This window comes from Myotis myotis, unplaced genomic scaffold (genome assembly GCF_014108235.1).
Source record: "Myotis myotis isolate mMyoMyo1 unplaced genomic scaffold, mMyoMyo1.p scaffold_m19_p_6, whole genome shotgun sequence".
Classification (NCBI taxonomy): domain Eukaryota; kingdom Metazoa; phylum Chordata; class Mammalia; order Chiroptera; family Vespertilionidae; genus Myotis; species Myotis myotis.
The window spans coordinates 20,784,129-20,812,070 of NW_023416368.1; the positions used below are offsets into that span (position 1 = coordinate 20,784,129).

A 27,942-nucleotide genomic window follows, 5' to 3' on the forward strand; every position below is an offset into this window, starting at 1 on the left:
GCCACAATGGGTTCTTAAACTGGACTGGAGGGCCGGAACAAAAGCATGGATGGAGTGTTTGTGTGAACTAATATAAATTCAAAGTAAACATCATTACATAAAAGGGTACGGTCTTTTTTTCAATAGTTTTAGTCATTTCAAACGGGCCGGATCCGGCCCGCGGGCCGTAGTTTGCCCACGGCTGCTTTAGACTCTGGTGATTAAGAGTGTATGTTCTGGCCCTGACCGGTTTGGCTCGGTGGATAGAGCGTCAGCCTGCGGACTGAAAGGTCCCAGGTTCGGTTCCCGCCAACGGCATGTATCTTGGTTGCGGGCACATCCCCAGTAGGAGGTGTGCAGGAGGCAGATGTTTGTCTCTCATCGACGGTTCTAACTCTCTATCCCTCTCCCTTCCTCTCTGTAAAAAATCAAATATACATTTTTTAAAAAGTGTATGTTCTGGCCCTGGCCAGTGTTTCTCGGTGGTTACAGTGTTGGCCCGAGAACCAAAGGGTCCCTGGTTCAATTCCAGTCAAGGGCACGTACCTGGGATGCAGGTTCCCTGTCCCGATTGGGGCTCATGCAGGAAGCAACCAATTGATGTGGCTCTTTCACATTGATGTGTCTGTCTGTCTGTCTGTCTCTCTCTCTCCCCTCTCTCATCCTCTTCTCCTCCCATCTACTCTAAAATCAATGGAAAAAAATATCCTCCAATGAAGATTAACAAAACAAAACAAAAAGTATGTTCTAGGGTCACAGAGGCCAGGGTTCAAGGCCTAGATCTGCCATTTCCTAGCTGACTGTGTTAGAGGAAGTCACTTGACTTCTCTGAGTCCCGAGTTTTTTGCTATAAGATGAGGGTACATGTTTGTGTCTTAGAGAGTGTGGATGGCAGATACTTAGCCATCGTGTCACCACTTCCTCCTGCACCTCTGGCAGACACGGCCAACTGATCACATGACTAACTGATCGCAGTCCTCTCTGCACTGAACCGGTTTTGCCTGGCATTGCTCGAACTTGCTGAGCAGCTGATCTGGGCTTCTCTGCCTAGACTGGAGACTTCCACGTCACAGGGAGAGCTCCCAGAGGCTGCAGGGGTTCTGGACAGATTGAAGAATTCCATGCCCACCCCACCCTCCACCCTGCTCCCACTGCCACATTGACAGGCAATTCCTATTCACCCCAACTTCACTCCTACTTCCTGGGAAAGAGGGGGCAGGTTATGGGGGAATGGGGCCAGGGCAAGGTAGTCTCCAAGATTCCATGCTGAGACAGTAGGCGATGGGGGAGGCTAGTCAAGAGAGAAGAGACCTGCCTGTTTTCTGGGGGCCAATGATGAGGAGTTTGGGGAAGCGGTCACATGTCTTCTCCTTGGACCAGATGTCTTTGTGGCGCTTGTCCTCGCAGGGGTCCTAAAACAGGGGAAGAGATGTCAGGGGGCCAAGAACCCAACGAATGGGCCAGGGCACGTGGATTTGTGGCTCTTACACCCCCACTGATGGGCTTTACTATGTGAGTCCTTGTCACATCCCCACCTCGAGACACTGGGCAGCTGGCAGGCGGGGGCCATTTCTGATCAGTCCTAGCAAAATGCTCAGCCCAGTGTTTGTCATGCAAAGGGAATTCATAAGGGGCTGTTGAATTTAGCTGCCTGAGATGTGTCTGAACCAGGGGTCAAGAACTTTTACTATGAAGTTTAGTAAATCTTCTGAAACGTTAGCAAATATCTTAGGCTCGGAGCCTACCCCGTCTCTGTGGCAGCTAGTCAGCTCCACTGTGCAGCATGAAAGCAGTCGCAGGCAGCACATACAGGACTGGGCGCGGCTGGGTCCCAGGAAGACGATAAAAATAGACCAGGGCTGAAGTCTGTGGACCTCTGCTCCCAACTGTGAGCATGTCATCGAGTCCAGCTTCTGTTTCTAGTTTTGACAGTCCCCAGGGGCAGGCTTCCCCGAGAATGGTCTCCCTCCACCCTCCCATCAGCCCCTTTCCCATGGCTCAGGGCCTGCTGCAGTGAGGAGGGCAGGGAGGACTAAGAGTCTAGCTGGGCTGGCAGATCCTTTCTATACTTCCTCTGTATCATACTCACTTACGGTCGTACTGCTGTTTTTTCAGAAGCTGTGTGTGAGTGTGCATGCCTGTAGGTCTGTCTGTGTGGGAGGTGGACACGTATGTGCATGAGAACAAGTGAGTCAGCCCATGCTGAGAGCAAATGTGCACCTGAGTTTACACTCAAGAGTCTGAGGGTGTGAGGTTGAGCCCTGCCCACATCTGAAGCTTGAGCCTGTGAGCAGTGGGCATTCCCTCCCTGAGACAAGGCCTCCAAGCGCCCCCCTCCCACCCACCTGCCAGAGCGGGTCCTTCTCTTCGGAGAAGATCTGGAAGTACTTCTGGGCCAGCTGCACAGGGGGCAGCGTCTGCAGCCGGAGGTTGGTCCAAGAGTGCAGGAAGCGCACCAGGTGCTTGAAGGTGTACAGGCCCAGGCGGTCATTCCCGTAGTTGGACAGGTGCGTCATGAAGATGCTAATCTGCTCCAGGAGGGGGGAGCGGGGGGAGAGGCAGGGGCTGGTCAGCCTCTGAGCCACCGTCACCCACTTCTGACCTTTGGGTCTTGCTTCAGCTTGAAGGGCCACTCGATGACCAGCCCAAGGTTCATCGGGGCCATCCACAGTCTCGCTGTGTGACCTGGGGCTGGGCACTGCCAGGGGAATGCAGATGTGACTGACCAACTACTGCAGCCCTGAGATGGAAGCTGGCCTTTCTGGGCGTTCTGTTCCATGTTTTTGGCGGGGTGGTGGTACATGGAAGATAAGGTAATACTTAGGTATCCCATAACGCTAAATAGTACCACCACTTGATATCTATTTAACATCCTTTAATTAAAAAAAAAAAAATATATATATATATATATATTTATATATTTATATATTTATATATATTATTGACTTTAGAGAGGAAGGGAGAGGGATAGAGAGATAGAAACATCAATGATGAGAGAGAATCATTGATCGGCTGCCTCCTGCATGCCCCCTACAGGGAATCAAGCCCGCAACCCTGGGCATGTGCCCTTGGCCGGAATAGAACCTGGGACCCTTCAGTCCGCAGGCCGACGCTCTTATCCACTGAGCCAAACTGGCTAGGGCTATTTAACATCTTGATATCTATATTAAAGCACAAATTATTATTTCCACTTTACAGATAAGGAAAGACAGGCCCAGAAAGTCCAGGTAAATAGTTTACACTGTATGTATTATACACAGTTTACATATTGTTTACTGTATACATTAACATATACTTATATATTTACACACTCACACCAAGACTGGAGAGAGAACGTGGTTTAGAATGCTAACACTGCTCTCCTGAAGTGCGAGGTTATAAAAGGAAAAAAAGCTCGGATTCCCTGCACAGGCCATGCTGCGAGCAGGGACAGAGCCGAGGCTGGAGAGTGGGTTTCCCAATTCCCGGTCCTCACACCCGCTCTACCCCTGCTCCCAGGCCCAAGGAGGCCTGCCTCAGGCAGAGAGGCACTGCAGCCCACCTCCCCGCCAGCCGAGGCAGAGGAGCACTCACGGGATTGAGGAGCACGGTGAGGAAGAGCTCGCCCCCGTTGATGATCTTGTCTAGCTCGCTGGAGCCACCAGGGTACTCGCTGTAGAAGATGGTGTGTGTGAAGAGGCCGCAGGTCTGCCGCGGGAGGACCTGGGGATGGGGACAGAGAGGAGCTCTGGCACCTCCAGGCATGGATGGAGGAGGGAGGACCCCTCCTAAGAGCAGCCAGGGTGTTTATTATCTGTCTCCTCCCATGAAACTGTGGGCTCCAAGAAAGCAGAGAACTCATCTGTCTTGTTACCACCTCATCCTGCAGTTAATTCAAGGGCCTGGTACTGAGGGGGTTGGTGGGTTGATGGAGGGTGGAAGGATGGATGGATGGATGGATGGATGGATAACGGATGGATGAACCTGGCCTCCCCATAGCTGCCCCATCTGGGCTGACAACTCATCCTTTCAGCAGTTCAGGCCAAAAACTCTGGAGTCATCCTGGACTCATCTTTCTCCCACACCCGACATCCAACTCATCAGCAGACCCTGCTGGCTCTAACTCCTAAGTAAGTCCAGAACCGTCCCAACATGGCCCCCTGTCCAAGCCACCACCATCTCTTGTCTGGAAGCCTGCACCTAACTGATCTACAGCTTCCCACTTTGTCTCCAACAGTCTCTGCTCCACACAGCAGCTAAAATGATGGAAACCCTTTTAAAATATGTCAGATACTAACAGCTCACCAAAGCAGTGCTTCGAAGGAGTGTGTGCACACCGCCTGCTGGCTGCGGGGCCCACTCACCATGATGCCATTGTGGACGAAGCCACGGCGGTAGCGGGCCGGCTTCAGGTGGGGGTACTCCTCCGTGCTGGTCACTCGGATGTTCCACACCTGCTTCCAGGCCTCGTACAGCTGCACGTGCACAGGGTACACGCCCGAGTGGTGGGGCGCCACTGCGTAGCCCATGTCTGTGGGAATGCCGTGCTCCTGGGGAGAGGAGGGCCAGGGCAGGGTGAGCGGGGCCCCATCCCCTCTGGGCCTCATTTCCCTTTGCAGAATGGGACAGAGAAATCAGCGGCTAGAGCAGCAGGGCCGTGGGCCCAAGCCCTCGTGGTACAGAAGGGGAAAGGGAGGCCCAGGAGGGAAGGGGATGTGCTCAGAGTCTCCACGCAAGGGACTCGCTGAGCTGGGACTCTAACTCTCGGCCCAGTGTCGTGCCCTCCAGCACCCAGGAGCGAGGAACAAAATGGGGCTTTTCCTGCCAACCTGGGCCTGGAACTGGCTGTGGCCCAGGCAGAGCTAGCACCCGCCTGGCTGAGGGAGCCCCCCATCCTAGCCTGAAGGGAAGAGCCTGGACTCCGGAAACAAACGGGCCTGGGGTGAAGTCTCACTAGCTGGTGTGGCCGCCCTGCACTTCAGTTTCTTGTCTAACAGGGAGGCTACCAATACCCGCCTATTGGGGTCTCTGTGAGGCATCCATGCGACAGGGGCTACAAAGATGTTAAATGAGGAGCTGTCAGACCGAACTGTGAAAGCAGCCAGAGGCCCGCCATCGGGCCCCAGCCAAGCCCCTAGCCCACCCGGCTCTGCCCCGGAGGGAATCTTACTCACGACAGCGAACTTCTTGTTCAGGGCCATCTGCTCAGCCAGCACAGACTGGTTGTGGAAGAGGTGGGGCTGCATGTGGCTCCACATGTGGGGGAACCACCAGAACTCCTTCACGTAGGACAGCAGCAGGTCGTCCCCAGCATCCTCAGCATCGGTACCTGCAGCCCGAGCACAGGCAGCTCAGCCCAGCCACCTGCCCTGAGGTCCTCCAACCTGGGCAGGTGGACAGGCTGGGAGGAGGCAATGCCACGCCCCTCAGGAGCTTGGCACCGTTGCCTGAACTACAGCACAGGAGCAGACACTGACTATTTCTGTAATTTCTTAAAATCCAAGGACTCTTTAAGCAGAAATAGTAGTCATTTAAAAAGGTGGGGTAGAGGGGGTGACAAGAGGGAGAACTTCCCCAGAACAGCACAGCCTGCAGCCAGGGAGGCTCAGGGGGAGCCAAGACATGCTATTGCTGTCCCCAACGGCCTCTGCCTGGGGCTGTGACTGTTCTGTGAGCTGTTGGCTGGGGGGTGGGAAGGGGGGGTACAGGGATCAAATGTGCCCCTAATATGGCCCATCAGACCACATGCTGCCCGTGGCACAGTGCTCTGAGGGGCTGGACGTAACGGCCCGTGGAGGTTGCTAGCGGGCACAGCCGGGCCACTTACCTGTGTGGAAGAATTTCCCTGAGTAGCCCAGGTTGAAGGTGAAGTTTGGGATGTGTGTGCGCAGTTCATTCTGTGTATCAAACAGAGCCTGGGACGAGCAGAGGAGAAAGAAAGGGTGAGGGGAGAGCCAGCAGCTCCCATTCCTCCCACGGAGGCCTGGAAGTGTCCTGCTGTCCCAGGACCGGCTAAAACGTCCGTGGGGCCTGGGGGAAATGAAAGCATGGGACTCTTACTCAAAATTAAGAATGACAGAAAGGCAGAGCAGAGCATTACACCTGTACGAGCCCTTCGGAGCACGGGGCCCTGAGTGGCTGCACGGGCCCCACGCCCCTGAAGCCAGTCCCGAGTGGCCACCACACCAGGCTTCTGGCAACGGGAGTCCCAGACCCTAGGCTGGCTCTGCTGTGTCCTTGAGAAGGCTTCATAACTTCTCCCGGCCTCAGTTCCGAGTAATGGGGGCAACAGCATCTCCCTATGGGGCTCTTGGGAGAATTAAATAAGATTTTGCATGTTGAACTGTCTGACATTTGGTAAATGGTGACGTCATATGTCTGTCTATGTCACTGCCACTGTAAGCCCCAGATCTTCACATGTCAAATGTGGAGGACTTCTCCTCACAGGGGAATGCAAGGCCAATGTCAAAGGACCATGACCTTTCCAACGATGTACTGGGCACCCAGCAAAGCAATGTTCCCAGGCATGGCACGCCCAGTGCTTTGCAAGTCAATGAAGGGTTGTTGACACTTCTGAAACAAACCTACAGTTGTACTCTGGGATCAGGACTCGAAAAAAACATCCTTGCATGACACACAAGGCTATCCAAGAGCCTGCTATCCAAACACCGCAGACTCCGTGTCCTGGCCCCCTGGGCCGCCACCGGCATCTTACCATAGCCACACACTGCCTGGTGGACACGCACACTCCAGCCGGGTGGCCTTGGGTGAGTTACTTCATTTCTCTGAGCCTCAGTGCCCTGTTCTGTAAAATGGGACTTACAACAAGGCCCACCACACAAGGCTGCTATGAGGGTCCGATGAGGCAACACACAGAAGGCCTGAGCCCAAGCCTTGCCCTCGCCAAGCCCTGCATAAGCAGCTGTTGTTGGTGTTATGTAAATTGCACTGACAGCTAGTAGTGCCCCAGTCTCTGAAAGAAAGGCTCAGTGCAGCCTGTGCTTGGGATTAAAGAAAAAAACCCACTCTGTCCTTTTTGACTCACAAGGACATTTAAGGCAAACGGGACCCTGGCTGGAGAAGCGTGGTGCAGTCTGCACTGAGCTAAGCGAACGGCAGAGGGCGCTTTTATTCGTATTTTTTACAGAAATGGCTCCAGACTGCTAGCATTCTTCCCACTCTAAAATAGAGAAAATAAGGACAAGGCAGGGGGCAACCCCAGGTTCATGGGGATACAGTGAGCCTGGAGCCTGGTTGCCACATGAGGTCAACCCTGGACAGGCAGCGAAGACCCAGGTTACATGGGAGAGAGCAAGGTTGGGCCATCAGAAGACCATCCTAAGAAATCTCAGGAGAAAACACGATTCATAAAGCAGACCAAAGCAATGCTGCCCTGTCCCAGGAGGCGGGAGCCGGGAGGGCTCAGAGTCTGGCTGTCTGCACCCCCCTCACGCCTCACCCCAGCACCTCTGTGAAAGCCTAGGATATCAGAAAATAGCCTGAAACCCTCCCGTCCACCCATCTTGTCACTTTGTAGCTGAGGCTCAGAGATGGGAAGGGACCTGCCCGAGTCACCCATGAGGGTCAAATTGGAACTTGGAGCCAAATCTTGATTCCCGAGACAGTGCCTACTCCCTATACCATCTGCTCTGCCCTTCTAGGGAGGTGAGAGGAAGAGTAGAGAATTTACTCTTGACCAAGGCAGGAGTGTGACCCCCCACCCCAGCCTTCCTTCCAGGCCCAGGGCCAATCCCAACAGTGATATCAGAGGATGGAGACAGCAGGTGAAAAGCATTCCTCTTGGAAGTCTCTTTTCCAATCCTCCTCCCAACATCAAAAGGAGTCTCCGTTTGGCGCTAATATGTCTCTGACACTTGCTAATCCGTAGAAGAGCGAGCGGCCAGAGGCAGCAGTGTCTCAGCAGAATTTAATCCCCGCTTTGTTTTCACTGGAGCTATTGTTATGGTTGCCCTCTATTCACAGCAACCGACACTGATTCCCCATTTCTCACTAGTGAGGGCCTTTCCTTCGTAAATAACTTTGAGTAAAATAGCGAGTAGATGAAAACTCTAAGACTGCGCGATGGCCTTAATGTGCTGGCTTCTCTTTAGTAGTGAGCCGTTTGTAAAACTTCCTGGTTTGCAAACTGCTTGTACAGAGAGTTTAGTTTGGTAAACACACTTTGAATTAAACACATGCATTCCACTGTCTATACAGACCTCAGTTGAAATATGCCTTGTGTATGGCTCCAGCTCTAGCTCTTGTTTAAGGAGTTTGTAGGAACTCTGGGACTGACATATAAACATTTCTGAGAGTTAAAAATCATGTTTGGATTACAAGGCGGGTGAAGGACCCTGCCCAGCTCCCATCTGTGTCTCCATGGCTGGGTCTCTTCCTCCAGATGCAAATTCTTCCAAAGTCAATACTTCGACATAGTTTTAAATGACACTGGCTTCAAATAAGGCAACTAATAAAGCCAACTGGCCAAGGGAGGGCCTAACAGTGCAGGGGAGATGCAGACAGCCAAGTCCTGACTGAGTACAGGAAGGTGTGCAGGTCGGCCGGCCCCCCTCCCCGGGCTGGTACCCAGGCCCTACCTTCACGTCCTCCACCTTCATGCGCGTGCCCTCCTTGCCCACAAAGATGTCGTCGATGTCCACCAGGATGTAGCGGTCCAAAGGCAGCGAGAGGCGCTTGCCGGTGAGGAAGGCCACGGCGTCCACGAAGACGAGCTTGTGCAGCCAGAAGTTGAGGTTGTTGCCGAAGAGCACGCGCTGGATGCCGTCATGGAGGCCCAGGTCCTGGACCACGGTGGTGTGCAGCGCGGCGTGCAGGCCGGCGTCCGCGCCCAGGTGCGGCATGGACTCGGAGGAGCGCGTCTTGGCCAGCAGCACTGGCTCGTAGGTGGAGTGGTTGGACTGGAACACGGTCCAGTCCTCGCCGGGCAGCATACCCTTCTCCACCTCGCTGGGCCGCGTCACGTAGAGCAGCGGGGACCTGGGGTTGATGCTGCAGTCCTTCAGGCCCAGGTTTGAGTGCAGGAACAGGGGGAAGCCTTTGAGCTGCGCACTCAGCAGGCTGTTCTCGTTGGCCTGCAGTCGGGGTGAGGCAGGGAGGGGGAAACAGAGCCATCATGTCCAGGACCCTAAGGGGCCACAGAATCTCAAGTGTGCAATAACAGTAATGTCACTCACCTTCCGGGGGGTTACCACGCACACCTCTGGCCCTGTGCTAACCGGGCCACGCAAACGCAGCTTCACCTGTCACAGTAACATACTAGCTAACTCGTATGCTGTCCTTACCGGAGCCAGGGACTGGGTTCAAGCGCTTTGTATGCGGTTGCTAGTAATCCTCAGTGACCCCCACCGTGGAGGAGGCCCTGCTATCATTCCCATTTTACAGATGAGGAGAACAAGGCTCAGAAAGGCTAGGTAACTTGCCCAAAACCACAGAGAGAGAGGTCCAGCAGTGAGAGTATGGACTCTACCAGCAGACTACCTGGCCCTGGGCAAATTATGTAACCTCTCTGCCTCAGTTCCCCTGCTGTAAAATGTGCCTGAGGATTCGGTAAGTAGCTCATGAGGTGGTGGAGGAGGATGGTGTAATGCTGGCAGAAGTGCTTAGGACAGGGCCGGCGGCATCAGCAATTGCTCATTCAGTCCTCACATGAGCCTCAGGAGGTGAGGAAACCGGCTTTGAGGGGAGTGCGGCCCTCAGTCACACAGCGGTCAGGAGGAGCCAGTTTGCAGCCGGTGGTCTGGTTCCGGAGCCCATACACCTGACCACCAGGCTCTGTTTCCTGGGGGTTTCCAAACTGCTTTGGCCACACAAACCTTCCTACAGGGGAAATCTGAGGTGATGCCAGTGTAGACGAGATCAAAGAGGAGGTATCTACTGGGGGTGCAGACACTCTACCCCATAGCTCTCCCAACCCCCATATACCCCAGTACCCTCAAGGCCATCCCCTCACAGGAACCCAACTCCCCATACCTCCCTTCTCCTCCCAGGGTCTGCTGCTGCCCAGGTTCCTGGGGACCTGCAGACAGTACCCTCAACTCCCACTTCTCCTCTTCCCTAGGCTCACAGCCCTGCTCCTACACACCCTCTCTCACCCTCCCAGCCACCTGCCTCTGGATATGGTATAATTTGTCCTTGTCTCTGTGCCATTCTGTCTTCTTGGCTTGGAAAACTCCTGCTCATCCTTCAAAACCCAATGCATATACCCTCTTCTCTGCACTGGCCTTCCTGGGACCATGTTAAAGCTTCAGCTATAGCCCTTTTTACCTTGGTTGCTGCATTTATGTTGAGGGTCTCTCTCCCACCAGTCCGTACCCTCTTGAGGGCATGGGCTATGTCATTTCCAGCATAGGCTTGACACCCCGAGGGAGTGAACACATATTTGATGAGTAACTGAATTTTTAAAAATGACAGAGGAACAGACAGCTCTCCAGTACCTGGCACGTGCCAGCTGTTTGGTACAGGTTTCACCTGTTCATTCCCTAGCTATTCACCATGCCAGACAGGATGTTTAGTGTCAGGGATGCAGTGAGGAAAAACAGACAGGTCCTTGCCCTCATGAACCTTCAAGTTGAGCAAGGAAGAGAGACAGCAATCAAATCGCAGAAATAAATATAAAACTTCAATGAGGCACATGTTGCAAGAGGGGGTGCATCATTCTAGAATAGTGGATGACTGGCGTAGTCAACCAGGGAAGGCCTCCTGGAGAAAGGGACTCAAAGGAGTAAGCATCAACAAGGCGAGAGGGAGAGGCCCAGTTCTAAGAACAGCAAGTGCTAAGGCCCTGAGGCAGGAGAGGGCTCAGCACAGTCAAGGAATGGCAAGAGGACAACAGAGTGATCAAGAGAGGAAAGAACAGGAGACAGAAAGGTCAGCTAGCGCCAGACTGCAGACCCATGAAGGTTGGAAGTGGCAGTGGGAAGCCATCAAAGACTCCATCAAAGCGTTTTGAACAGAGGGATGACAGGTTCCACTTGCATTTTACCAAGACCCATCTGGCTGCTGTGTGGAGAATGAGTGGGGTGGGGCAAAGCAGCAGTGGACAGCGGGCACCAAAGAGGCCAGAGAGGGAGGCGGGTGGTGCCTAGGGCCGCCCTGGAGAGCTGGCCAGATGAGCACTGCACCAGGGCACCCGCTGTGCCCCAGGGTAGAATTGCATCTGCCCACAAAGGTGCCTCTTACTCTCTCCTTCACGCAGGAGGGCTTTTTCTAATTCCCACAAAGGCTCTGCAGGGCCCTGGCCTTGTAAACCGTGATCGGAGCCGAATTTGATGTTATCAGTTACCAGGAGTACCTGCCAACTGCCCACTCTGTCCCAAGCCTCAATGCAGAGCGCCCCGCCCTGAGAGGCCACCTCTCCCAACCCCAGTCTCCCCACCACCCTGTAAGCCAGCACTGGTCAAAGATGAGAGCTGTATTTCAGGCCCTGTCCCTCACCTGCTGTGGCCGGGGAGGTCACACTGGACCACAGGCACTGGGGGATCTCATTTCAAAGCCCCGACCCCGAGCTGACTGCCAGGCGCTGGCAGCTCAGCCAGCTGCCCAGCTGGAAGACACTGAAGAAGGGGAAAAGCCAAGTTGCTGACTGTCCACTCTGTCAGCAATGAAAGGAACCAGCAGGGAAGGGAACGGAGAGTAAGCCTCGCATCACAGAGACTGACCCCCAGGGCAGGCTTCGCCCCGCAGGAGGGGAACCCCTCCTGTCCCTCAGCACTAAAGACCCACTCAGGAGACACCGAGTCTTCCAATGAGGCCATCCAGGCAGCGGAAGGAAGCCCTGGTCCAGGCACTGGGAAGCCCAGTACAGACTTCATGACTGGCTGATGACCTTGGGAACCCCATGTGTCCTCTCCAGGCCTCACGTCAGCTTGTTCTGGGTTAGAAGCCAGGAGTGTGGTTGTCAAATCTTGGCTCTGACTTACTGGCTGTGTCATCCTAGAAAGTCATTTAACTTTTAAAAAAAAATATGTTTCTATTGATTTTAGAGAGAGAGAAGGAAGATGGAAAGAGAAACATTGATGAGAGAGAAACATCTATAGGCTGCCTGCTGCACTTTCCCTACTGGGAATCGAGCCCGAAACCTGGGTATATGCCCTGACCAGGAATTGAACCAGCAACTTCTCAGTGCATGGGACAATGCTCAACCAACTGAGCCACACCAGCCAGGCCACTTAACTTACTTCCTTACCTGCAAAGGAAGTGTCTGCTTCACAGGGCAGTTGTGAGAGTTATGCATGGTAAGGCAAGCAAAGCAAGGAACTCAGTGTCTGGCATGCAGTCAGTGCGCAAAAAAAGGTTGGGCAGCCCTTGTCAGAGCCAGGAACTGGGACTGCAGATGAAGACCTGCTCCACCTTAAGGACCTCTCGTGAGCACAGGCTCAGAGACATAAGACTAAGTGCTTCCACCAGCTGCTTGCTAGACACAGAAATGACAAAGCATGACTGGGTGGCTGCAGGCACCAGGCACTGTGCTAGAATTGCCCACCCCGTCTTGCTTTGTCTTCAACATGGCCCAGTGAGGCAGCTGTGATTGGCTCCACTTTACAGATGGCTTGAGTAGTACCCTGTCCAAGGTCACTCTGCTTTTAAGTGACAACAAGATCTAATCCAGGGCCTGGACGTTTCTGCCCTTGCTCTCCTGCTGCACTGGGAATGCAGCACCAGTGGGAATTGGAAAATGAATCTCCAGATCCCTGGGGTCCCACAAACCATGTGGGTTTGGCCAACCCAATGCACAGTGCTGAAGGTGGCCTTGCAGAAAGAGCCCCCAAAATGTATATCTTGGCCGACAGAGGGCGCCAGTAAGAGTAGAAAGTCACAGGTCTCTGATCAAAACCAAGTAGGGGTCTCCTGCTATTGAATAGAGTAGGGAGAGCAGGAAGACCTGGAATTGCCACTGACCCTACTAAGCACGTCCTTGTCCCTCACAGGGCCTCATGTTCACCTGGAGAGCAAGGAACTCGGGCTAGATGAGATCCCAAGTTCTCAGCTGTATCAACTGTGCCCAATGACAACAGTCCACTGCCTGGTTTCCAGAGACTGGGAGCTCTGTGCACTGGATGTGGCCTCTGATGCAAATTCTACTAAATAAATGGTATGAGGTTCCTGAACTCACTGCATGATGGTTAAGACTAAGGCCCATAGAGCCAGACGCCTGGGTTCAAACCCTAGATCTGTACTCATGGGAGGTGTGCGCATGGGCATATTTCTTCACCCCTCTTTGCCTCTATCTCCTTCCTCTTAAATCAGGAGGGTACCTACCTGGCTGGGAGGATGGTCTACGAGTGTTCAATGAGTTAATTCATGTGAAGCATATAGGACAGGCAGGGCATGGCTCCGGGTGAGCACTCAATAAATGTCAGGCCTGGGGCTCTGGCTCGATCTTAATGAAGTCCATGGAAGGAAAGGGAACAGAGTCCAGGAGAAAAGAAGAGAGGCTGACAATGAAGAGAGTCTGACTTTATGCCACTATAAAGCCATAAACCAGGTCAGCATTTCCCGGAGGGCGATCTGTGAGGAGAAGGGCTTTGTGATCAAGCCAGTTGGGGAACAAATCTCACCAGGTTGCTCTACTGCAGGACTTCTAAGAGCCTTCAATTCCTTGACCCACAAAACCTCAATGGGTGGCAGAGCATCCTGCTGCATTAACGCATGTAAGAACATGCTGTGGAAACCCATCATGACGCCAGGCTCCTCCCAGCACAGGGGAGTCCACAAACGTGTGGGGATGCATGGTCATCCAACAGTGGGCATGGCCCCTTCTGAGCCACCTCCTGCTCCCCTCCCTGCTCACGCCAAGCAAGAGCCTGCTTCAGGAGCCATGCACTTACCCTCCCCTCTTCCGGGAAGGCCCCTGGCACAGAGCCACACAACTCCTTCCCTCACCTCCTTCCAGTCACTATATCAAGGACAACTCCCCTGGCCATTCTATCAAAAACAGTCTCAACTGCCATACCCATCGCCCACTCTGCCCTTGGCCTGCGTTATTTCTTTGTGAAGGTCTCACCACTTGCCACAGGGTATGTTTATTTGTTCATTGCCTGTCACCCACCCCTCCCCACGGCAACGTCAGCTCCGTGACAGAGGGACCTTGCACATCTGGTCACTGTGCCCAGTGCACAGCACAGGGCCTTGGACATGCTAAGTGCTCAGTAAATACTGACTGAATTAAGGAACAAATGCCCCCAAGCGCCCAGCTAGAGTCCCAACCAAAGTGTGCTTTCATCTGGCAGGCCAAAGTTCTTTGGCCAGAGCCTCTGGATGTCCATCCAGCTGTCCCCACCTGCCCCTCCCCAAGGACAGCTTCTCCAGGACACTGTCAACAAGGACTCTGGCCCCAGCAGTCATTCTGGGTGCCCCACAGAGCCCAGAGCAGCTGGCCTGCCCACTGCTCTCATTTCTTTTTCTCTTTCTCCCAATGCAAAATGGCTCCAATTCAGGAGGTGCATAAACCCCACACTCCACCACAGCCCAGAGGAAAGAGCCTGTGATCCAGAGCCCAAACTGTCTCAGTCTCAGTTCAAATCCTGGCTCTCCTACTTACAGGCTACACAGACACATATACATAACCTAACCCTCCTGAACCTTGGTTTGCGCATCTGCAAAATGGGGACGACATACCCATCCCTCAGGAGGCTGCCACGACAGGTTTTGAGGGACCTAGCAGAGCATATCCTCTCCTACCCATCCCTGGGGCCTCCTTCAGGCAAGTACCTGCTATATGCCAAGTCCCATGCATGGCAGGCAATTCCCCTGCCATGTGCTCCTAATAAAAGCTAATCCTTAAAAAGCACCTACTAGGCACCAGGCACAGGGTGCCCCAAGTGCCTTACATACATTTAACCTCCACAAAAATCCTGGGAGGGAGGTGCTACCATGACACCCATTTTACAGATAAGAAAAGTCAGGCACTCAGCTAACGAGTGTGGAGATGGGATTCAAACTTAGCTGGAGCTCTTAACTGCTTGGGGACCCTGCTCCCTGCGTACCTTGAAGAAGCCGATGATGCCCACGCCGTAGGCCACACAGTACTTGTCCAGCAGCTCCCGGTTCCAGGCGTCCAGGTTCACGTACTTGAGGATGTTCTCATAGATGATGAGGGCGAAGCGGCCACGGCCCTTGTCAGTGAGTGTGGGCATATCCCCCTTGCCCGGTGCAATCTCTGTGCGGTACTTAAAGCGGCTCGACTCCAGGATGGCCACCACCTCCTGGCCCAGCTGTGAGTAGAGGCTCTCCACAAACACCAGCACCAGTGGGTCCGTACGGGAAGGGGTGGCCGCCTGCACGGGCTTGAGCGGCAGCAGGCGGCTGGGGGCAACAGGCGGCGGGTCCCCACAGTCAGGCTCGGGGGCGTCTGCTGAGGGTTCCAGGCCCCGCTTCCAGCCATATAGGTAGTAGGCGGAGACACAAACGCTGAACACGCAGAAGACAAACAGCAGGAAAAAGATGGCCTGTGGGGACACGTGCCGACACAGCCTGCGGAGGCGCGCCAGGGTGGGCATCCTGGTCCCCGAGACCTTGGCCACCAGAGGCCCGGCCTGCCCTGGCCACCCCAAGGCCCCACGCAGAAGGAGACACGGGAGTTGTCCACGGGCCAACAAATTCACAGACAGTTAGCAAGCGAGGCCCTCAGCGGGCGGTGGGAGTGGAGGATCCGGGCCACCGGCCCTTCCTCCCAGCCAGGGGCACAGTCCGCAGGCTGGTTGAGCTCCTTCCTTCCTCCTCGCCCCTTTATGTCACCATGGCAAACCCCCACGTGGTCCTGTGCACAGCAGAAGTACCCCAGGGCGTCAGGGCCTCCTGGGGGGGCCGGGCAGCGGGCAGGAAGACACTGGGCAGGCCCGGGGATGCCACATGCTGCTGGCTTGGTGGGGCCCCCGGGGCCAAGGCTGTGGAGAGAAGTCAGAAAGTGAAGAGTCAGAGTGTGGGCTTTGGGGTTACTTTATGAGTGTTCAGGCCCAAGTTCAACTACTGCTGCCTAACCTGGCTGAATGATCTATGAGAGCTCCTTAATCTCTCGGTGCCTCAGTTTCCCCATGTGTGAAAAGGGGCTGCTGGTGGGACCCAGCTCACAAGACAGGCTGGGGGATTAAGTCCAACAGGTGTGTACATGGCTGACAGCGGCTCCCAGCATCTTGTGTCTACAAGGGCAGTTGCTATCTGTTATAGTTGTTGGAATCAGAGACCAGACCAAGAAAACTCCAGGAGTGGGAAGAAGTGAGACAGTAGATACTTCCCAGGCCTGGGAGCTGGAGGTGGAATTCTAAATCACACTCGAACACCACGTCCTCACTGTCTCTCTCTCAATGACCTGCAATGCTTCTCCCCTCCCCCATTTCTCTGAATGGGCCCGGCAGCCCCATCCGACAGATGGAAAGGCTGAGGCTCAGGCACAGCAGCCAAGCCAGGGCTGTGAGGCACGGGCGGCTGAGCTGTGCTGGAAGGGCCCTCTCAAGCATCAGTGACCTCATCTGTGAAATCAGCACCCCTGGGCCGCAGGGCCGGGGCTCAGGGAGGACTGAGTGAATAGCCCAGGAGCTTGGCACCAGCAATAGCTCAGAAGTGGCAGCTGTCACTATTTGCCCCAATGCAACAGGCATCTTCCCTCCTCAGGGCTCATGCCACACAGGTACACACACCAGGATCCTGAGCTTGTCGAGGGAAGGCGGGCAGGGCCCCAAGCAGCCAGAACTTGGGTTCCAGTCTCCCCCTCAGCCAACCCCTGACAGGCATGCTGCCTATATGGGTTTCTCTGGAGAGTTGATGAGGCGGCGGGTCCCCACAGTCAGGCTCGGGGGCGTCTGTGAGGGTTCCAGGCCCCGCTTCCAGCCATATAGGTAGTAGGCGGAGACACAAACGCTGAACACGCAGAAGACAAACAGCAGGAAAAAGATGGCCTGTGGGGACACGTGCCGACACAGCCTGCGGAGGCGCGCCAGGGTGGGCATCCTGGTCCCCGAGACCTTGGCCACCAGAGGCCGCCCATACTAAGGCCCTAATTCCATCACCCCAAATAGCATCCCCCCACACACAGCCCTCTAGTCTCCCTTCAATGTGAGTGGAAGCAGCTGCTGAAGGCTAGCAGGAAGCTCCCCAGGGCGCTGGGCGTCGGGACAGGGACAGAGGTGCAAGGGCCTGGGCTGGTGCAGCTGGGGAGGGAATGTAAGCCTAGACATAGACTTGGGGGTGAATATCTTCAAGGTCCCTCCCCAGCTCCAAGGCAATCCAGGGTGTTCCACATGGGTACGACATGCCATGCCAGAGAACTTCTAGGAACTCATACTAGGAACTTATCCTTAATGGCAAAGTGTATAAAGATTTCCCCGCAAAAATATACCCCAGTACTATTTATAACAGCAAAGATGCCGTTTACAAAAGCAAATGCCCAACAACAGGGGACTGCCTTTGGCAATTACAGCGCAAGCATGTGTTGGCATCCCAGGCAGCATTTACAAGACGTCAAAGAACATTTACTGACACAGCAATAGAATTACCATATAGATTGTTAAAGTGGCAAACTTGTATAAAACAGTATGCATTGTCATACTTTGGGTAAAAAATTTTATGCATAGGCTAGAAAGTGGTACTAAATCCAAAAAAATGTTAACAGTGATTATCTCGGAGGTGCTTTCATTTTATTCCTTTTGTTCGTTTCCTAAATTTCCTGTAATAATCATTTGTTATTTTTGTGAAAATAAGAAAATAAATGTTTTCAAAAGATATGCTCATAGACTGACAGATCTCAGAGAGAAGGAAGGAGAGGGGCTGGGAAGAGATTAACCAAAGATCTTCTATGCATATATGCATAGCCCATGGACACAGACAATAGTGTGCTGAAGGCCTGGGGTGGGGCCGGAGCTGGGTGGAGGAGGGCAAAGGGGGGAAATCGGGGGACATCTGTAATACTCACAACAACAACAACAACAAAGGTGTGCTCAGAAGCAAGGGGAGGACAGTCTCAGTCACCAAGTCCGCTCCCAGTTCTGTCATAACGTGCTGTGACCCCGAGCACAACCTGCCCCTCTATGGGCTTCCTGTCTATTAGAGAGGGGTTTAAGCCAGATGATTTCTGGGGGCTCTTTCACCGCTGAAAGTCTACAATTCAGTCCCTACTATGTGCCACCACCATGGGGAACCCGAGGCCACCAAGAAAACAGGCACCTACAAGGCAGGGGGATGATGTGGCAGTGGGGAAGGGAGGGCGTGTGAGAGACCCGAAGGCCACACCGTCCCGGGAGGGAGGAGGACCGAGGAAGGTTTCTGGGAAGAAGTGGTACCTGAACTGACCAGCAGGACAAGTAAAGGCTGACCAGGGGTAGGAAGAGGGAGGGGCACCTACCACATGCAGCTTGCAGTTGAGGTAGTGTGTGGGCTTTCCAGGGACTCAGAAGTTCCAGCTGACAGCAGGCAAAAAGGAACAGGTTTCCTGGGCGGAGTCAGGAGGGCTGAGGTGACTGGTCCTGTTTATACCTAGGGTGCACCTGTGTCCTACTCCCACTGATAAGGGCAGCCCTCTGCCCTACGATCCCAGTGAACCCCACCCCTTGGTCCGGGGCCAGGACAGACCTGTGGGTGGAGAGGGAGAGCTGCTCCAATGGTGCCCTGCTTGCCACTGAGGCCTGAGGCCACCCAACCTCACTTCCCTCGCAGGCCTGGGCACTGTGGTCACTGGCCCTCAGTCTACTGCACTAACAGCCTTTCAGCGTGTGCGAAAATGATGCAATCAGCAGCATCTCAGACATCTGGGGGACATAGACCCTTGTGGGAATCAGATAACATTTTTCCATCAAAAAATATGCACATGCCCTGGAAAATGCTGTAATGATTTCAAGAAGTCCAGACCCTGTGACCCCAAACCCATCCGTGGACCTAAAGCCCTAGGCTAATACAGCCAGCCACCTCCGTTCACACCCAAGCCCACCACCCAGTGCTTGTGGGATCCTAGGCAAGTTAACTTTTCTGTGCCCCCATTTCCTAATCTGTAAAAGAGAAAAACTTGACATACTTCCCAGAGCTGTGAAAATTAAGTGAGTTGATCCATATGAAGTGCTCAGAGCCATGGCTGACGCACAGCACGGAGGGCCAGCCGCTATGATCATGCCTGCTGTTTATTTCCAGGGCTTATCATGTGGACAATAACTGAGCCCACGAACACTGCAAAGCTCTGCGTGCTCCCTCTGAATCCCCTCTGCAGAGGCTGTGGCCTTTCCCAGGAACTAGATGGATGGGCAGGGAGGGGCCAGAAGGTCAGAGGCCAGGAGGCTAGGGAGAAGGCCATGGTAAAGCCCAGCCCAGCCCAGCCCAGGCTAGAGAGAGGGTAAAGGAAGCAAGAAAATGGGCCCACCAGCCTGTGCCCAGAGAAGTCCAAGTACCTGGGGTGGGAATGGGAGGGGCCAGGAGCTTTGTGAATAAGCAACGGCCTCCAGCGAGCTGGCCTCCAGCACTCCCCCCCCCCCCCCCCCCCGCACTCCTTCACAAGTCTGACCCCAGTCACTCAAGGCCTCCAATAGCCTGCGTGCCAGAACCCCAGGCTCCAGGGATGGGGAGCTGGAGGGTTTCTAATCCCCCTTGGAGCCACCAAGGCCTCAAAGACAGCTGGGAACTGAGGCCTCAACCACCCCTACTGCCCAGGGCCTAGACCAGCCGTGGGAAAACTACGGCCCGCGGGCCGGATCCGGCCGTTTGAAATGAATAAAACTAAAATAAAAAAAGACCGTACCCTTTTATGTAATGATGTTTACTTTGAATTTATATTAGTTCACACAAACACTCCATCCATGCTTTTGTTCCGGCCCTCCAGTCCAGTTTAAGAACCCATTGTGGCCCTCGAGTCAAAAAGTTTGCCCACCCCTGGCCTAGACCCTGCCTGGGCCCTGCTGACATCACCAGCCAAACTCCAGCCTCGCCCAACCAGTCACCAATCTTGGTCAAGCATTTAGGCCTTTCTAATGATGTTCCCATTGCCTGGAATGCCTCCCCTACCCCTGGGACACTTATTCATCCTTCCAGACCCCAGTTCCAATGTCATCACCTCTCTGAAGTCATCCCCACGCACCATGGCCCTTCCTGCCCCCGGAGGGTCCCATTCCTCAGGCTTCCCACCCATCCCCACGCCACAGTCAAGGCTGAAAATCAGGACCTCAGGCCAGAACAGGATGCAGATGTGTGCCCTTTGATCTGTACAACATTTTTGAGATTAGTTATCAACATTTTAAAATCAGGGGATTTCACACAACTTCTAGGCTGCCTTTAAAACAAGCAGGTTCTGGTGACACGGGGCATGCATCCCCACTGGCCACCATCAGCGGAGGCATTTACAGCACCGGCCTCGGGTAGGCTGGCCATGTGTTCCCAGTCAGCACAGTGCCACAGGCCCCTCCTTTCCTCATCTGGCTTCCGGCCCAGCCCCTGAGTGCACCTGAGCGTGTGGTCCATACAGAGCAGACTCGGGGTGTTTCCACGGACAGCTCTGTACTCTGCAGCCTGCCGGTCCCAGGTCTGGACCAGGACTTCCTGACCTCTGTGCAGGCAGGCCCTGCCTGGCAGCTGGCACACAGGGGGCCTCCACAAATACCAACTTCCTTTCTCTCCCTTCCCCAAATGCCTGGGTGCCCTGTAGGGCAGGAATAAGTCTGATTTATCCTGGAAGCTCCCAAGACTTTCCCAGGCATAGGTCCTTCTCGAGTGCTCAGGGTATGAATAAACGAGCTGCTGTTATTACCCCCAATTCACAAATATGGAGACTGAGGCTTCAAGGTGAAGTGATTTGCCACAGTCACGTAGGAAACTGCTAAACCTTGACCCAAAATCTTGTCATTCCTCCAAGAAACTCAGAGGTTTCTATAATAATTAAAAAAACAAAACCATTATAATTGTCACCATTGTTATTTTTACTGCTTCCATGTATTGAGCACTTACCATGAGCTGGGCCCTGTACTAAGCCCTTTTACAACTAATACTGACGTTATTCACATTTACAATTGAGAAAAATGAGGCTCAGAGAGATTAAGTCACTTGCCCAAAATTGCACAGCTAGTCAGTGGCAGAGCTGAAATTTGAATCCAGACCCCATGAGAGGGTGTCCAGGGTCTGCAGGGAATCCTTAGCTGGGATGGGAGGACAGCATGAGGGGGCCTCAAGCACAGAGGCCTCTAGCCCTCAGCCAGGCTCCCACTGCGCTCTCCCAGCCTTAGGTCCAGCTTTCCCTGCCAAGGTGCTGGGGATAATGAATTAGATGCTCTGGTCGTCATGGAGATACCATGGCAACGCTGCACTTTCGGAAATACCACGGTAACTGTGGCCATTGCTTGGGAGTTGAAAGTCACTCCTGCCCCACTCCCTATTCTGAAATGCTCTGGGTACCCATAATCCTCTCTAGGGCCCAGAGAGAAAGGAGGCAGAGTTATATGGGCCTTCCCAGAGACCAAGCGGTCCAGAGATCAGGACTGGGGAGGGGTCCAGCTCTGCCCTGATGGACAGGTGGGCTCAGCAAGTGCAACCAATGACTGAGCTTCTTGTGCCTGTCATGGTGACGTGCACCTATACATAACTTGCATATGCTTGGTGCCTACTATGCGCAGTGGGCCTCCTGTGAAGGTCTGTATGCCTCATGCTGTTTTATCCCAACAACCTGGGAAGCAGCAGTGGCTGCTGGCATGGCAGTTAAGGGCTCAGCCTGGAGCCAACCCGCCAGAGCTTGAATCTGGCCTCCATTATTTACTAACCTTGTGCCCTTTGAACAAATCACTCAACCTCTTTGAGCCTCAGTTTCCCCAAGTGTAAAATGGGGTTTATATTACTTATCTATACGCAGCCAAGACTAAGAGAGACGACAGCTCAGTGCTGGGCACACAGTGATGTAGGTTAAGAAACATTATCCATTTAGCAGACTTGGAAACTGAGGTTCAGGAAAGAACTGGCCCAAGGCCACGTATCAAATTAATAGTGGATCCAGAAAGCGAGGAGGGGAGGCCAGGTCTGGGAGCACGCTGGGAGTCAGGGAGGAGCAGATAGCTGTACCTACCGAGCACCACTAGGGGCACGCGTGGCCCTGGGCAATGAAGGTGCAGGCCTCTGGGCTGAGGCTTCATGTCTCTCCTGTGATGCTGCTACAGGAAGAATGAAGGCCCTCACAGCCCCGCATGCTCACCCAGCCCAGATGTGATTTCTTGCCTGGGTTATGCCTGACAAATGTTCCCTATATCTCCCACACTCACATGCACACGAAAGCACAGGAAAACTCTTATGATGCTTAGATGTTCACATGGTGCCATCACAGGCATCTGGGCCACAGGGAAGAGAATAGGGTGGGGAGTTGAGAGGAGGTGCAGGAGGACGCCTATAAAGAGGCTCAAAAGTATGCGAATGGCCGGCATTGTGGCTCAGTGGTTGAGCTTTGACCTATGAACCAGGAGGTCACAGTTCAGTTCCAGTCATGGCACATGCCTGTGTTGTGGGCTCCATCCCCAGTGTGGGGCATATAGGAGGCAGCTGATCAATGATGCTCTCTCATCATTGATGTTTCTGTCTCTCTCTCCCTCTCCCTTCTTCTCTGAAATAAATAAAAGTGTATATTTTTAAAAATATGTGAATGGGCGCTGGGTTTGGGGGTGGAGGGATGATTGCAGTCCAGGTTCTGATAGTCCCACAAGCGATCCCAGGAACACTCCCCACAGCTGGCCCAGCACCTCCCAGCCTGTCACACCCCCAGCACAGTCACCTCACCACCCTCTACCCAGACACACCCCACAGCCACCAAACTCCACCAGCCACCCTGCCCCAACCTACCCCAACCACCATGTACAGCAGAGCCGAAAAAATACTTGACATTTGCTTCCCAGCTGTGCAGGAGTTTCTCCAGCTCAGTCACACCCCTGGGAGGCCCATATCCAGCAAATCCCTCCTCTGCTGGAATTCGACGCACACCCCATCCCCCACAGCCCTGCAGTGCTGCCTGGCTCGGGGCCAAGCTGCTGCCCATCAGCCACCCTGGAGTCCAGGGCCACCACCAAGGGACTGCTGCAGTCCAGCTCAGTCTCAAGGCCAACGAGTGTGCAGACCACCCTGCAGTGAGCACACATGGAAAATGAGGCCCAGAGAGAGAAAAGGACCCCTGGGGATGCACTTGCTAGGCCTGACCCACCCCCACCTACCTTGGTTCATTTTCTTTCCAAGAAAACCCTGCCCAGCCCCCTCTTGGGCCAGCCTTAGTGGGAGGTGGGACTCTGCCAGCTGTGGCTTTCAAGTCCTCCACCCCCTGCTCTGCATCCCACCGTGCAATGCCAGATTTACTGCCAGATGTCAGCTGCTCTTACAGCTAGAACACTGGTCCGCAACTTCACAGGAAGCAATGCTCCAAGGCAGAAGTGGTCTCCTACCCATGGTCGGCACACCCATGAGCTATGTGCCCTTGCCTGCTACCTTCCCCTTTTGAATTTGCTATGAAGTATCTCTGAGCTGAAAGCATTAATAATACGAATTTCCATTTATCAGACAGGATATGCCTGAGTGCTATTATTTAACCCTTACGACAGCACCATCAGCTACTTTCCACTCATCTCACAGACGAGGAAACTGAGACCCAGAGGGGGCCCCTGAGTTACCCCAGCACACAGAGCTAATGAGTGGGTGATGGGGAATCTCAGCACAGAGCCACCAAGCCCATCATCCTTCAAAACCCCAGGCCTTCTGTGTTCACCCAGGACACCCCACTCTTTGCGCCCTTTGAATGGAGCTTTTTCTGTTTTTGTTTTCATCCATTTTATGTGTATTTTAACTTAAAAGCAGACTCTAATGAGCCTTCTTGGAAGCAGACCCACAAATCATCCATCAATGTACAAGCAAACAAAGCATAAACCCTGATTCACTCGCAGGCTCTCAACCTGGTTGTTGTGGGTTCCCCGGCAGGGACTGCCCAGCAAGAAACCTCAGGAACTTAGACCTGCTTGTGGAGAATTTGTCTTTCTTCCAACAGGGCCTGAGTTGAGAGTTTACCTTTGCACCAGCTCTGAGGAAAGGGCTTACAGAGCAAACAAACAAGTCAGATTGCTGGGGGTGGGGGTGGGGGGAGCGGGAGGGGGGAGGGCGGAGCGGGGAACAAGCAAATCTGGACCAGCTGCCCTCCTGTCCCAAGGTCAGGCTCCAGTCCCCCTGAAGCTCCCAGCGCAGACCCAGATGGGCAGGCCCACCCCAGGGCATGATCCTCATGAGCCCATCGGCTTCCCAGAATAGGGGTCCCTCCTCCCAACCCCCAAATCCATGTGCAACACCATCAAATCCATTCCTATTTTTCTTAGGCTCAGATCACAGGCACTCAAAAAGACTGGAGTGATATTTCTTTGCAAATACCATAACCTCCCTGGCTGACAGCAGCTGGCAGTGACTGAGCTCCTGGTAACTGACCAGCCCCACACCTGGGCTGTGCTGAGATCTTTCCCTGAATTATCACACCCAATTCTCACATCCTGAGAGGTGGTATCACTGACATGTGCACTTCACAGATAAGAAAACTTCGGCTCAGAGAGGGTAAGCCACTGACTGAAGGTCACACAGCTAGGCAGAGGTGGAGCTAGGAGCCCAAGCCAGCCCATGTCAAGCCCCTGCTTGTAACTTCTATATAGTCCTGCTAGCCACCATTCCACACCATTCTTGAGCCAGCTCTTCAGCCCAAAGCATATCCAGGGAGAAGCTTTCTGCGGGCGGCTAGCCCCAGCTGCCTACATGTAGGCTAACCCAGGAGAATCTGCAACGGGAAAGCCGTTACTGGCAGAAGAGCCAGCACAGGTCCCCAGAGAGGCAGGACCTCAGCTAGGGGGTCCTTACCTTCTCCTACATCAGGGGCTTCTGTTGTCCCAGGCAGGAGCCCCACATGAGAAAGGGGGGCTGCCTCCATGCCCCAGGAAGAGGCCTCCTGCTAAGGACGAGGAAAGAGAGGCAGGAGTGAAGCTCAGAAGCAGGAGATCTCAGCTAACCACCAACAGGAAGGACAATGGTGACCGACAACCTCACGGGCCTGCTGCATGCGAGGTACTGTAGCTAACACAGCCCGCCATGCCCTCATTTATCGTCATGGATTCCCAGTGAAGTAGAAACAAGTTTATCATGCCCTGAGCTTCTCCCCTGGCTGCCACCCCCGCAGAGGAGGAGGGAAATGCCAGCCCCTGCCCTCCCACATGCCACCCCACATCGCCAGATGCCCCATGAGAAATTCCGAGGAGCAGGCATATCTGGGGACCTCCATCTCGTGGATGCGGAAGCCAAAATCCACGTGGGCCTGAAGTGCACATCAGCATCCCAGCGCCTTTGTGCCTCCGGACTTGGCCCGTCCCTTCTCTGTGCTTCTGTTTCTTCAACTGGACAATGAGAGGAGTGAACCAGATCGGAAGCTGATGACCTCCTGGGGACAGAAGCCTTTGAGAATATACTGAGGGCTGTTACTGGACTGTCACCCACATTCTACACAAGTTCAGGGTGGCTAAACCCTCTAGGGGCCCTGCGGGCTTTGATGAGCCGTGGCTCTCACGGTCTAGACAGGACTGAAGCCACAAACGTGACACATGAGCACCCGGGAACTCACCATTCCAGCTCCCCATGGCCCTGCCGCCCTGCGGTAAATCTTTAACTCTCGGACCTGTCGGCTCCAGGTGGATTTAAGGGCTTGCCGAGCTGTCCGAAGTCGCAAGAGAAACTGATCCTTTCCTTCCTTCCCACACCTCCTCCTCCTCCATCAGGAAGCTGCCGGCCAGTCCTGCAGCGACCCAGGGGCTGGGACACTGAAGGAACCTGCCTCTGGTCCTGAAGGCAGACAGGACCCAGCGCCAGGCTCCGCGGCCAGCCAGCCCCCACCTCTGCACCCTGGGCCTCTCTTGCGTGGGCATGAACATGCACACGCCGCTCGCACACAAACATCCAGACAGACCTGGGAGGGCTGGAGAGCAGGGAGGGCACTAGGGGTCATGGTCAGAGGGCACAGGGAGCCCAGGGAGAGAATGACAAGACCCACCGGAGCTCCAGGCAGCAGCCGCTTACTGCACCGCGTCCTCTCAATGGCTCCACACTCCTCACTTAACAGGGCCGGCCGCACCTAATCCCAGAGCCAGGACAAATGGCATTACAGTTGGCCAGTCCCCTCCCCGGGAGGGAGGGGGTGGCCCCAGGGCACCCTGAGCCACCAACCATGTTCCCGGAAGCCTTCAGCACCCCACCCCCACCATGTCTCTAGTCAGAGGCTACCAGCACCTACCTATGGGGCCTCAGCCCAATTCAGTCCCCGGCCCAGGGATCTTCCCAACAGGCAGGAACCCCTGCCTGTAGGTACTTTCCACAGAAGAAGAGGAAGCATGTCCCTGGCCCTTAGGCTTCTGGTCCCACTCAGGAAAGGTGACAGCCAGGAGCGGAGGAGCCCTCGCTGGCAGCAAGCGTAACTGCCTGCAGTTCTGCCTGACCTCCTCCGTGATCTTAAGCAAGGCCCTCCCCTGCTCCAGGCCTCAGTTTCCCCACCTGTCCTGAGAAGAGGCAGAAGAAAGGCTGATATTCTCAGGCAGGGTCAGCTGGTGGTCAAAGCAGCTGTGGCTTTGGCTTCTGGCCCTTCCCATGGCCCCGCCCTGCAGAGGAGGAAGCCGGTGACGGCCAGAGTGTCAGGTGCCGGAGCTGAGAAGAGCCTTACGAAGCCCAGAAAGAAGCGACCTGGCCACAGGCAGCTGGAAAGGGGCCAGGCCCCTTCTCGGCAGTGACCATGTGAGAGCGTCCACACGCCAGGGTTCCTGCCTTTTTAGCGACACCCAAAGCAACCTGCTAATGACAGAACTTGAGGGTGGTGTGCCTGCATGCATGGGGCTTGGGGATGGAGACGGGGCAGACTGTCCAAGGAGGGGGGCCTATGATGCGGCCAGCCCCAGGTAAATCCTAGGCACCCCTGCAGGGATGAGCCGTCTCGGCCACCTCTTAACAAGTCACCTGAGGCCTGGTGGTGGTGGTGATGGGCAGACTGGCCCAAGGGGATACACCCTGACCAGGCTGCCTGCCAGACAGAACTGAAAGGCTCCAGGCCCTGTGGCCAGAGGGGAGGCAGCCAGGTTCTCTGGGGCACCAAGGAGGGAGAGAAAGCTTTGAGACACTTGAGCTGCAGAAGCCCCTAATCTTCTGGAGGCCTGACCGGCATAACATGGGGCCTGCTGAGACCCAAGGCCCACATGAAAGGGGCCTCATCCCTCCAGACTTGCTGGGGCTTGTCGCCATGACAAGAGCCCCTGCCAACACACCTCGGTGGCAAGGGGCTCAATATGCTCACACAGAGGCGCAGCTGGCAGGGAAGGGAGCAGGGAAGGGAGCAGGGGGGGGACAGGCGGGCCTCGCTTTCTCTGGAGCATAGGCAGCAAGAGAGCAGAGACACAGCAAACCGCGCCGGGTGACCTATATATCACAGGCTCCTTTTGAGGGGACCCAGGGGGTCTCAGTGAGACTCTTGAAGGTGCCTCACAGGTGTCCCCACGCTCCCAAGGCTCAGGAGACCAGAGTTCTAGTCCCAGACCTCCAGGTGAGGCCAGTGAGGCAGCAGCCGCACGTTCAGGAGGCCCCCCCTCTGGGGCTGGTGTGCCCCTGCACAACGCTGGGGGGAGCACCACCTCCCAGCGCACCTGAGTCAACACTCCTCCAGGTTGGCCCCAGGGGCCTCGCTTGCCTCACCTAGTCCCAGCCTGGCCCTGACCTCAGTGGCCTGTGGCCTCAGGGACCTCAGGGACCTCAGTGCCTCAGGGACCTCAGTGGCCTCAGTGGCCTCAGGGACCTCAGGGACCTCAGTGCCTCAGGGACCTCAGGGACCTCAGGCAAGCCTCGGTTCCTTTCTGGGCCTTCTTTGCTCACCTGTAAAGTGGAATAATGCCAGATGGCTCCAAGGGCCCTCCTAACTCTAAGCTGGGAGATTCTGTAGGGATCAGAACTGACCGCCACAGCTCACCCCAGAAACGGACA

The 27,942-nt window shown here is 54.7% G+C and overlaps 1 protein-coding gene across 4 annotated transcripts in view; it reads right to left on the reverse strand.

The window, feature by feature from the left end:
- Positions 1–27,942, reverse strand: part of NDST1 (N-deacetylase and N-sulfotransferase 1) — a 57,644-nt gene that overhangs the window by 13,529 nt on the left and 16,173 nt on the right. For 2 of the 4 annotated variants that reach the window (XM_036312423.1, XM_036312421.1), the window contains exons 3-10: positions 14,964–15,863; positions 8,556–9,050; positions 5,786–5,873; positions 5,133–5,287; positions 4,323–4,508; positions 3,553–3,681; positions 2,325–2,507; positions 1,295–1,391 (exon numbers count right to left, since the gene is read on the reverse strand). In XM_036312423.1, coding sequence (XP_036168316.1) covers positions 1,295–1,391; positions 2,325–2,507; positions 3,553–3,681; positions 4,323–4,508; positions 5,133–5,287; positions 5,786–5,873; positions 8,556–9,050; positions 14,964–15,476 — 1,846 coding nt within the window. In that variant the 5' untranslated portion in view covers positions 15,477–15,863. Of the gene's footprint in view, positions 1–1,294; positions 1,392–2,324; positions 2,508–3,552; positions 3,682–4,322; positions 4,509–5,132; positions 5,288–5,785; positions 5,874–8,555; positions 9,051–14,963; positions 15,864–18,313; positions 18,401–25,975; positions 26,057–27,942 lie in introns of those variants that run through there. The other 2 variants (XM_036312422.1, XM_036312424.1) reach the window with 2 other exon arrangements.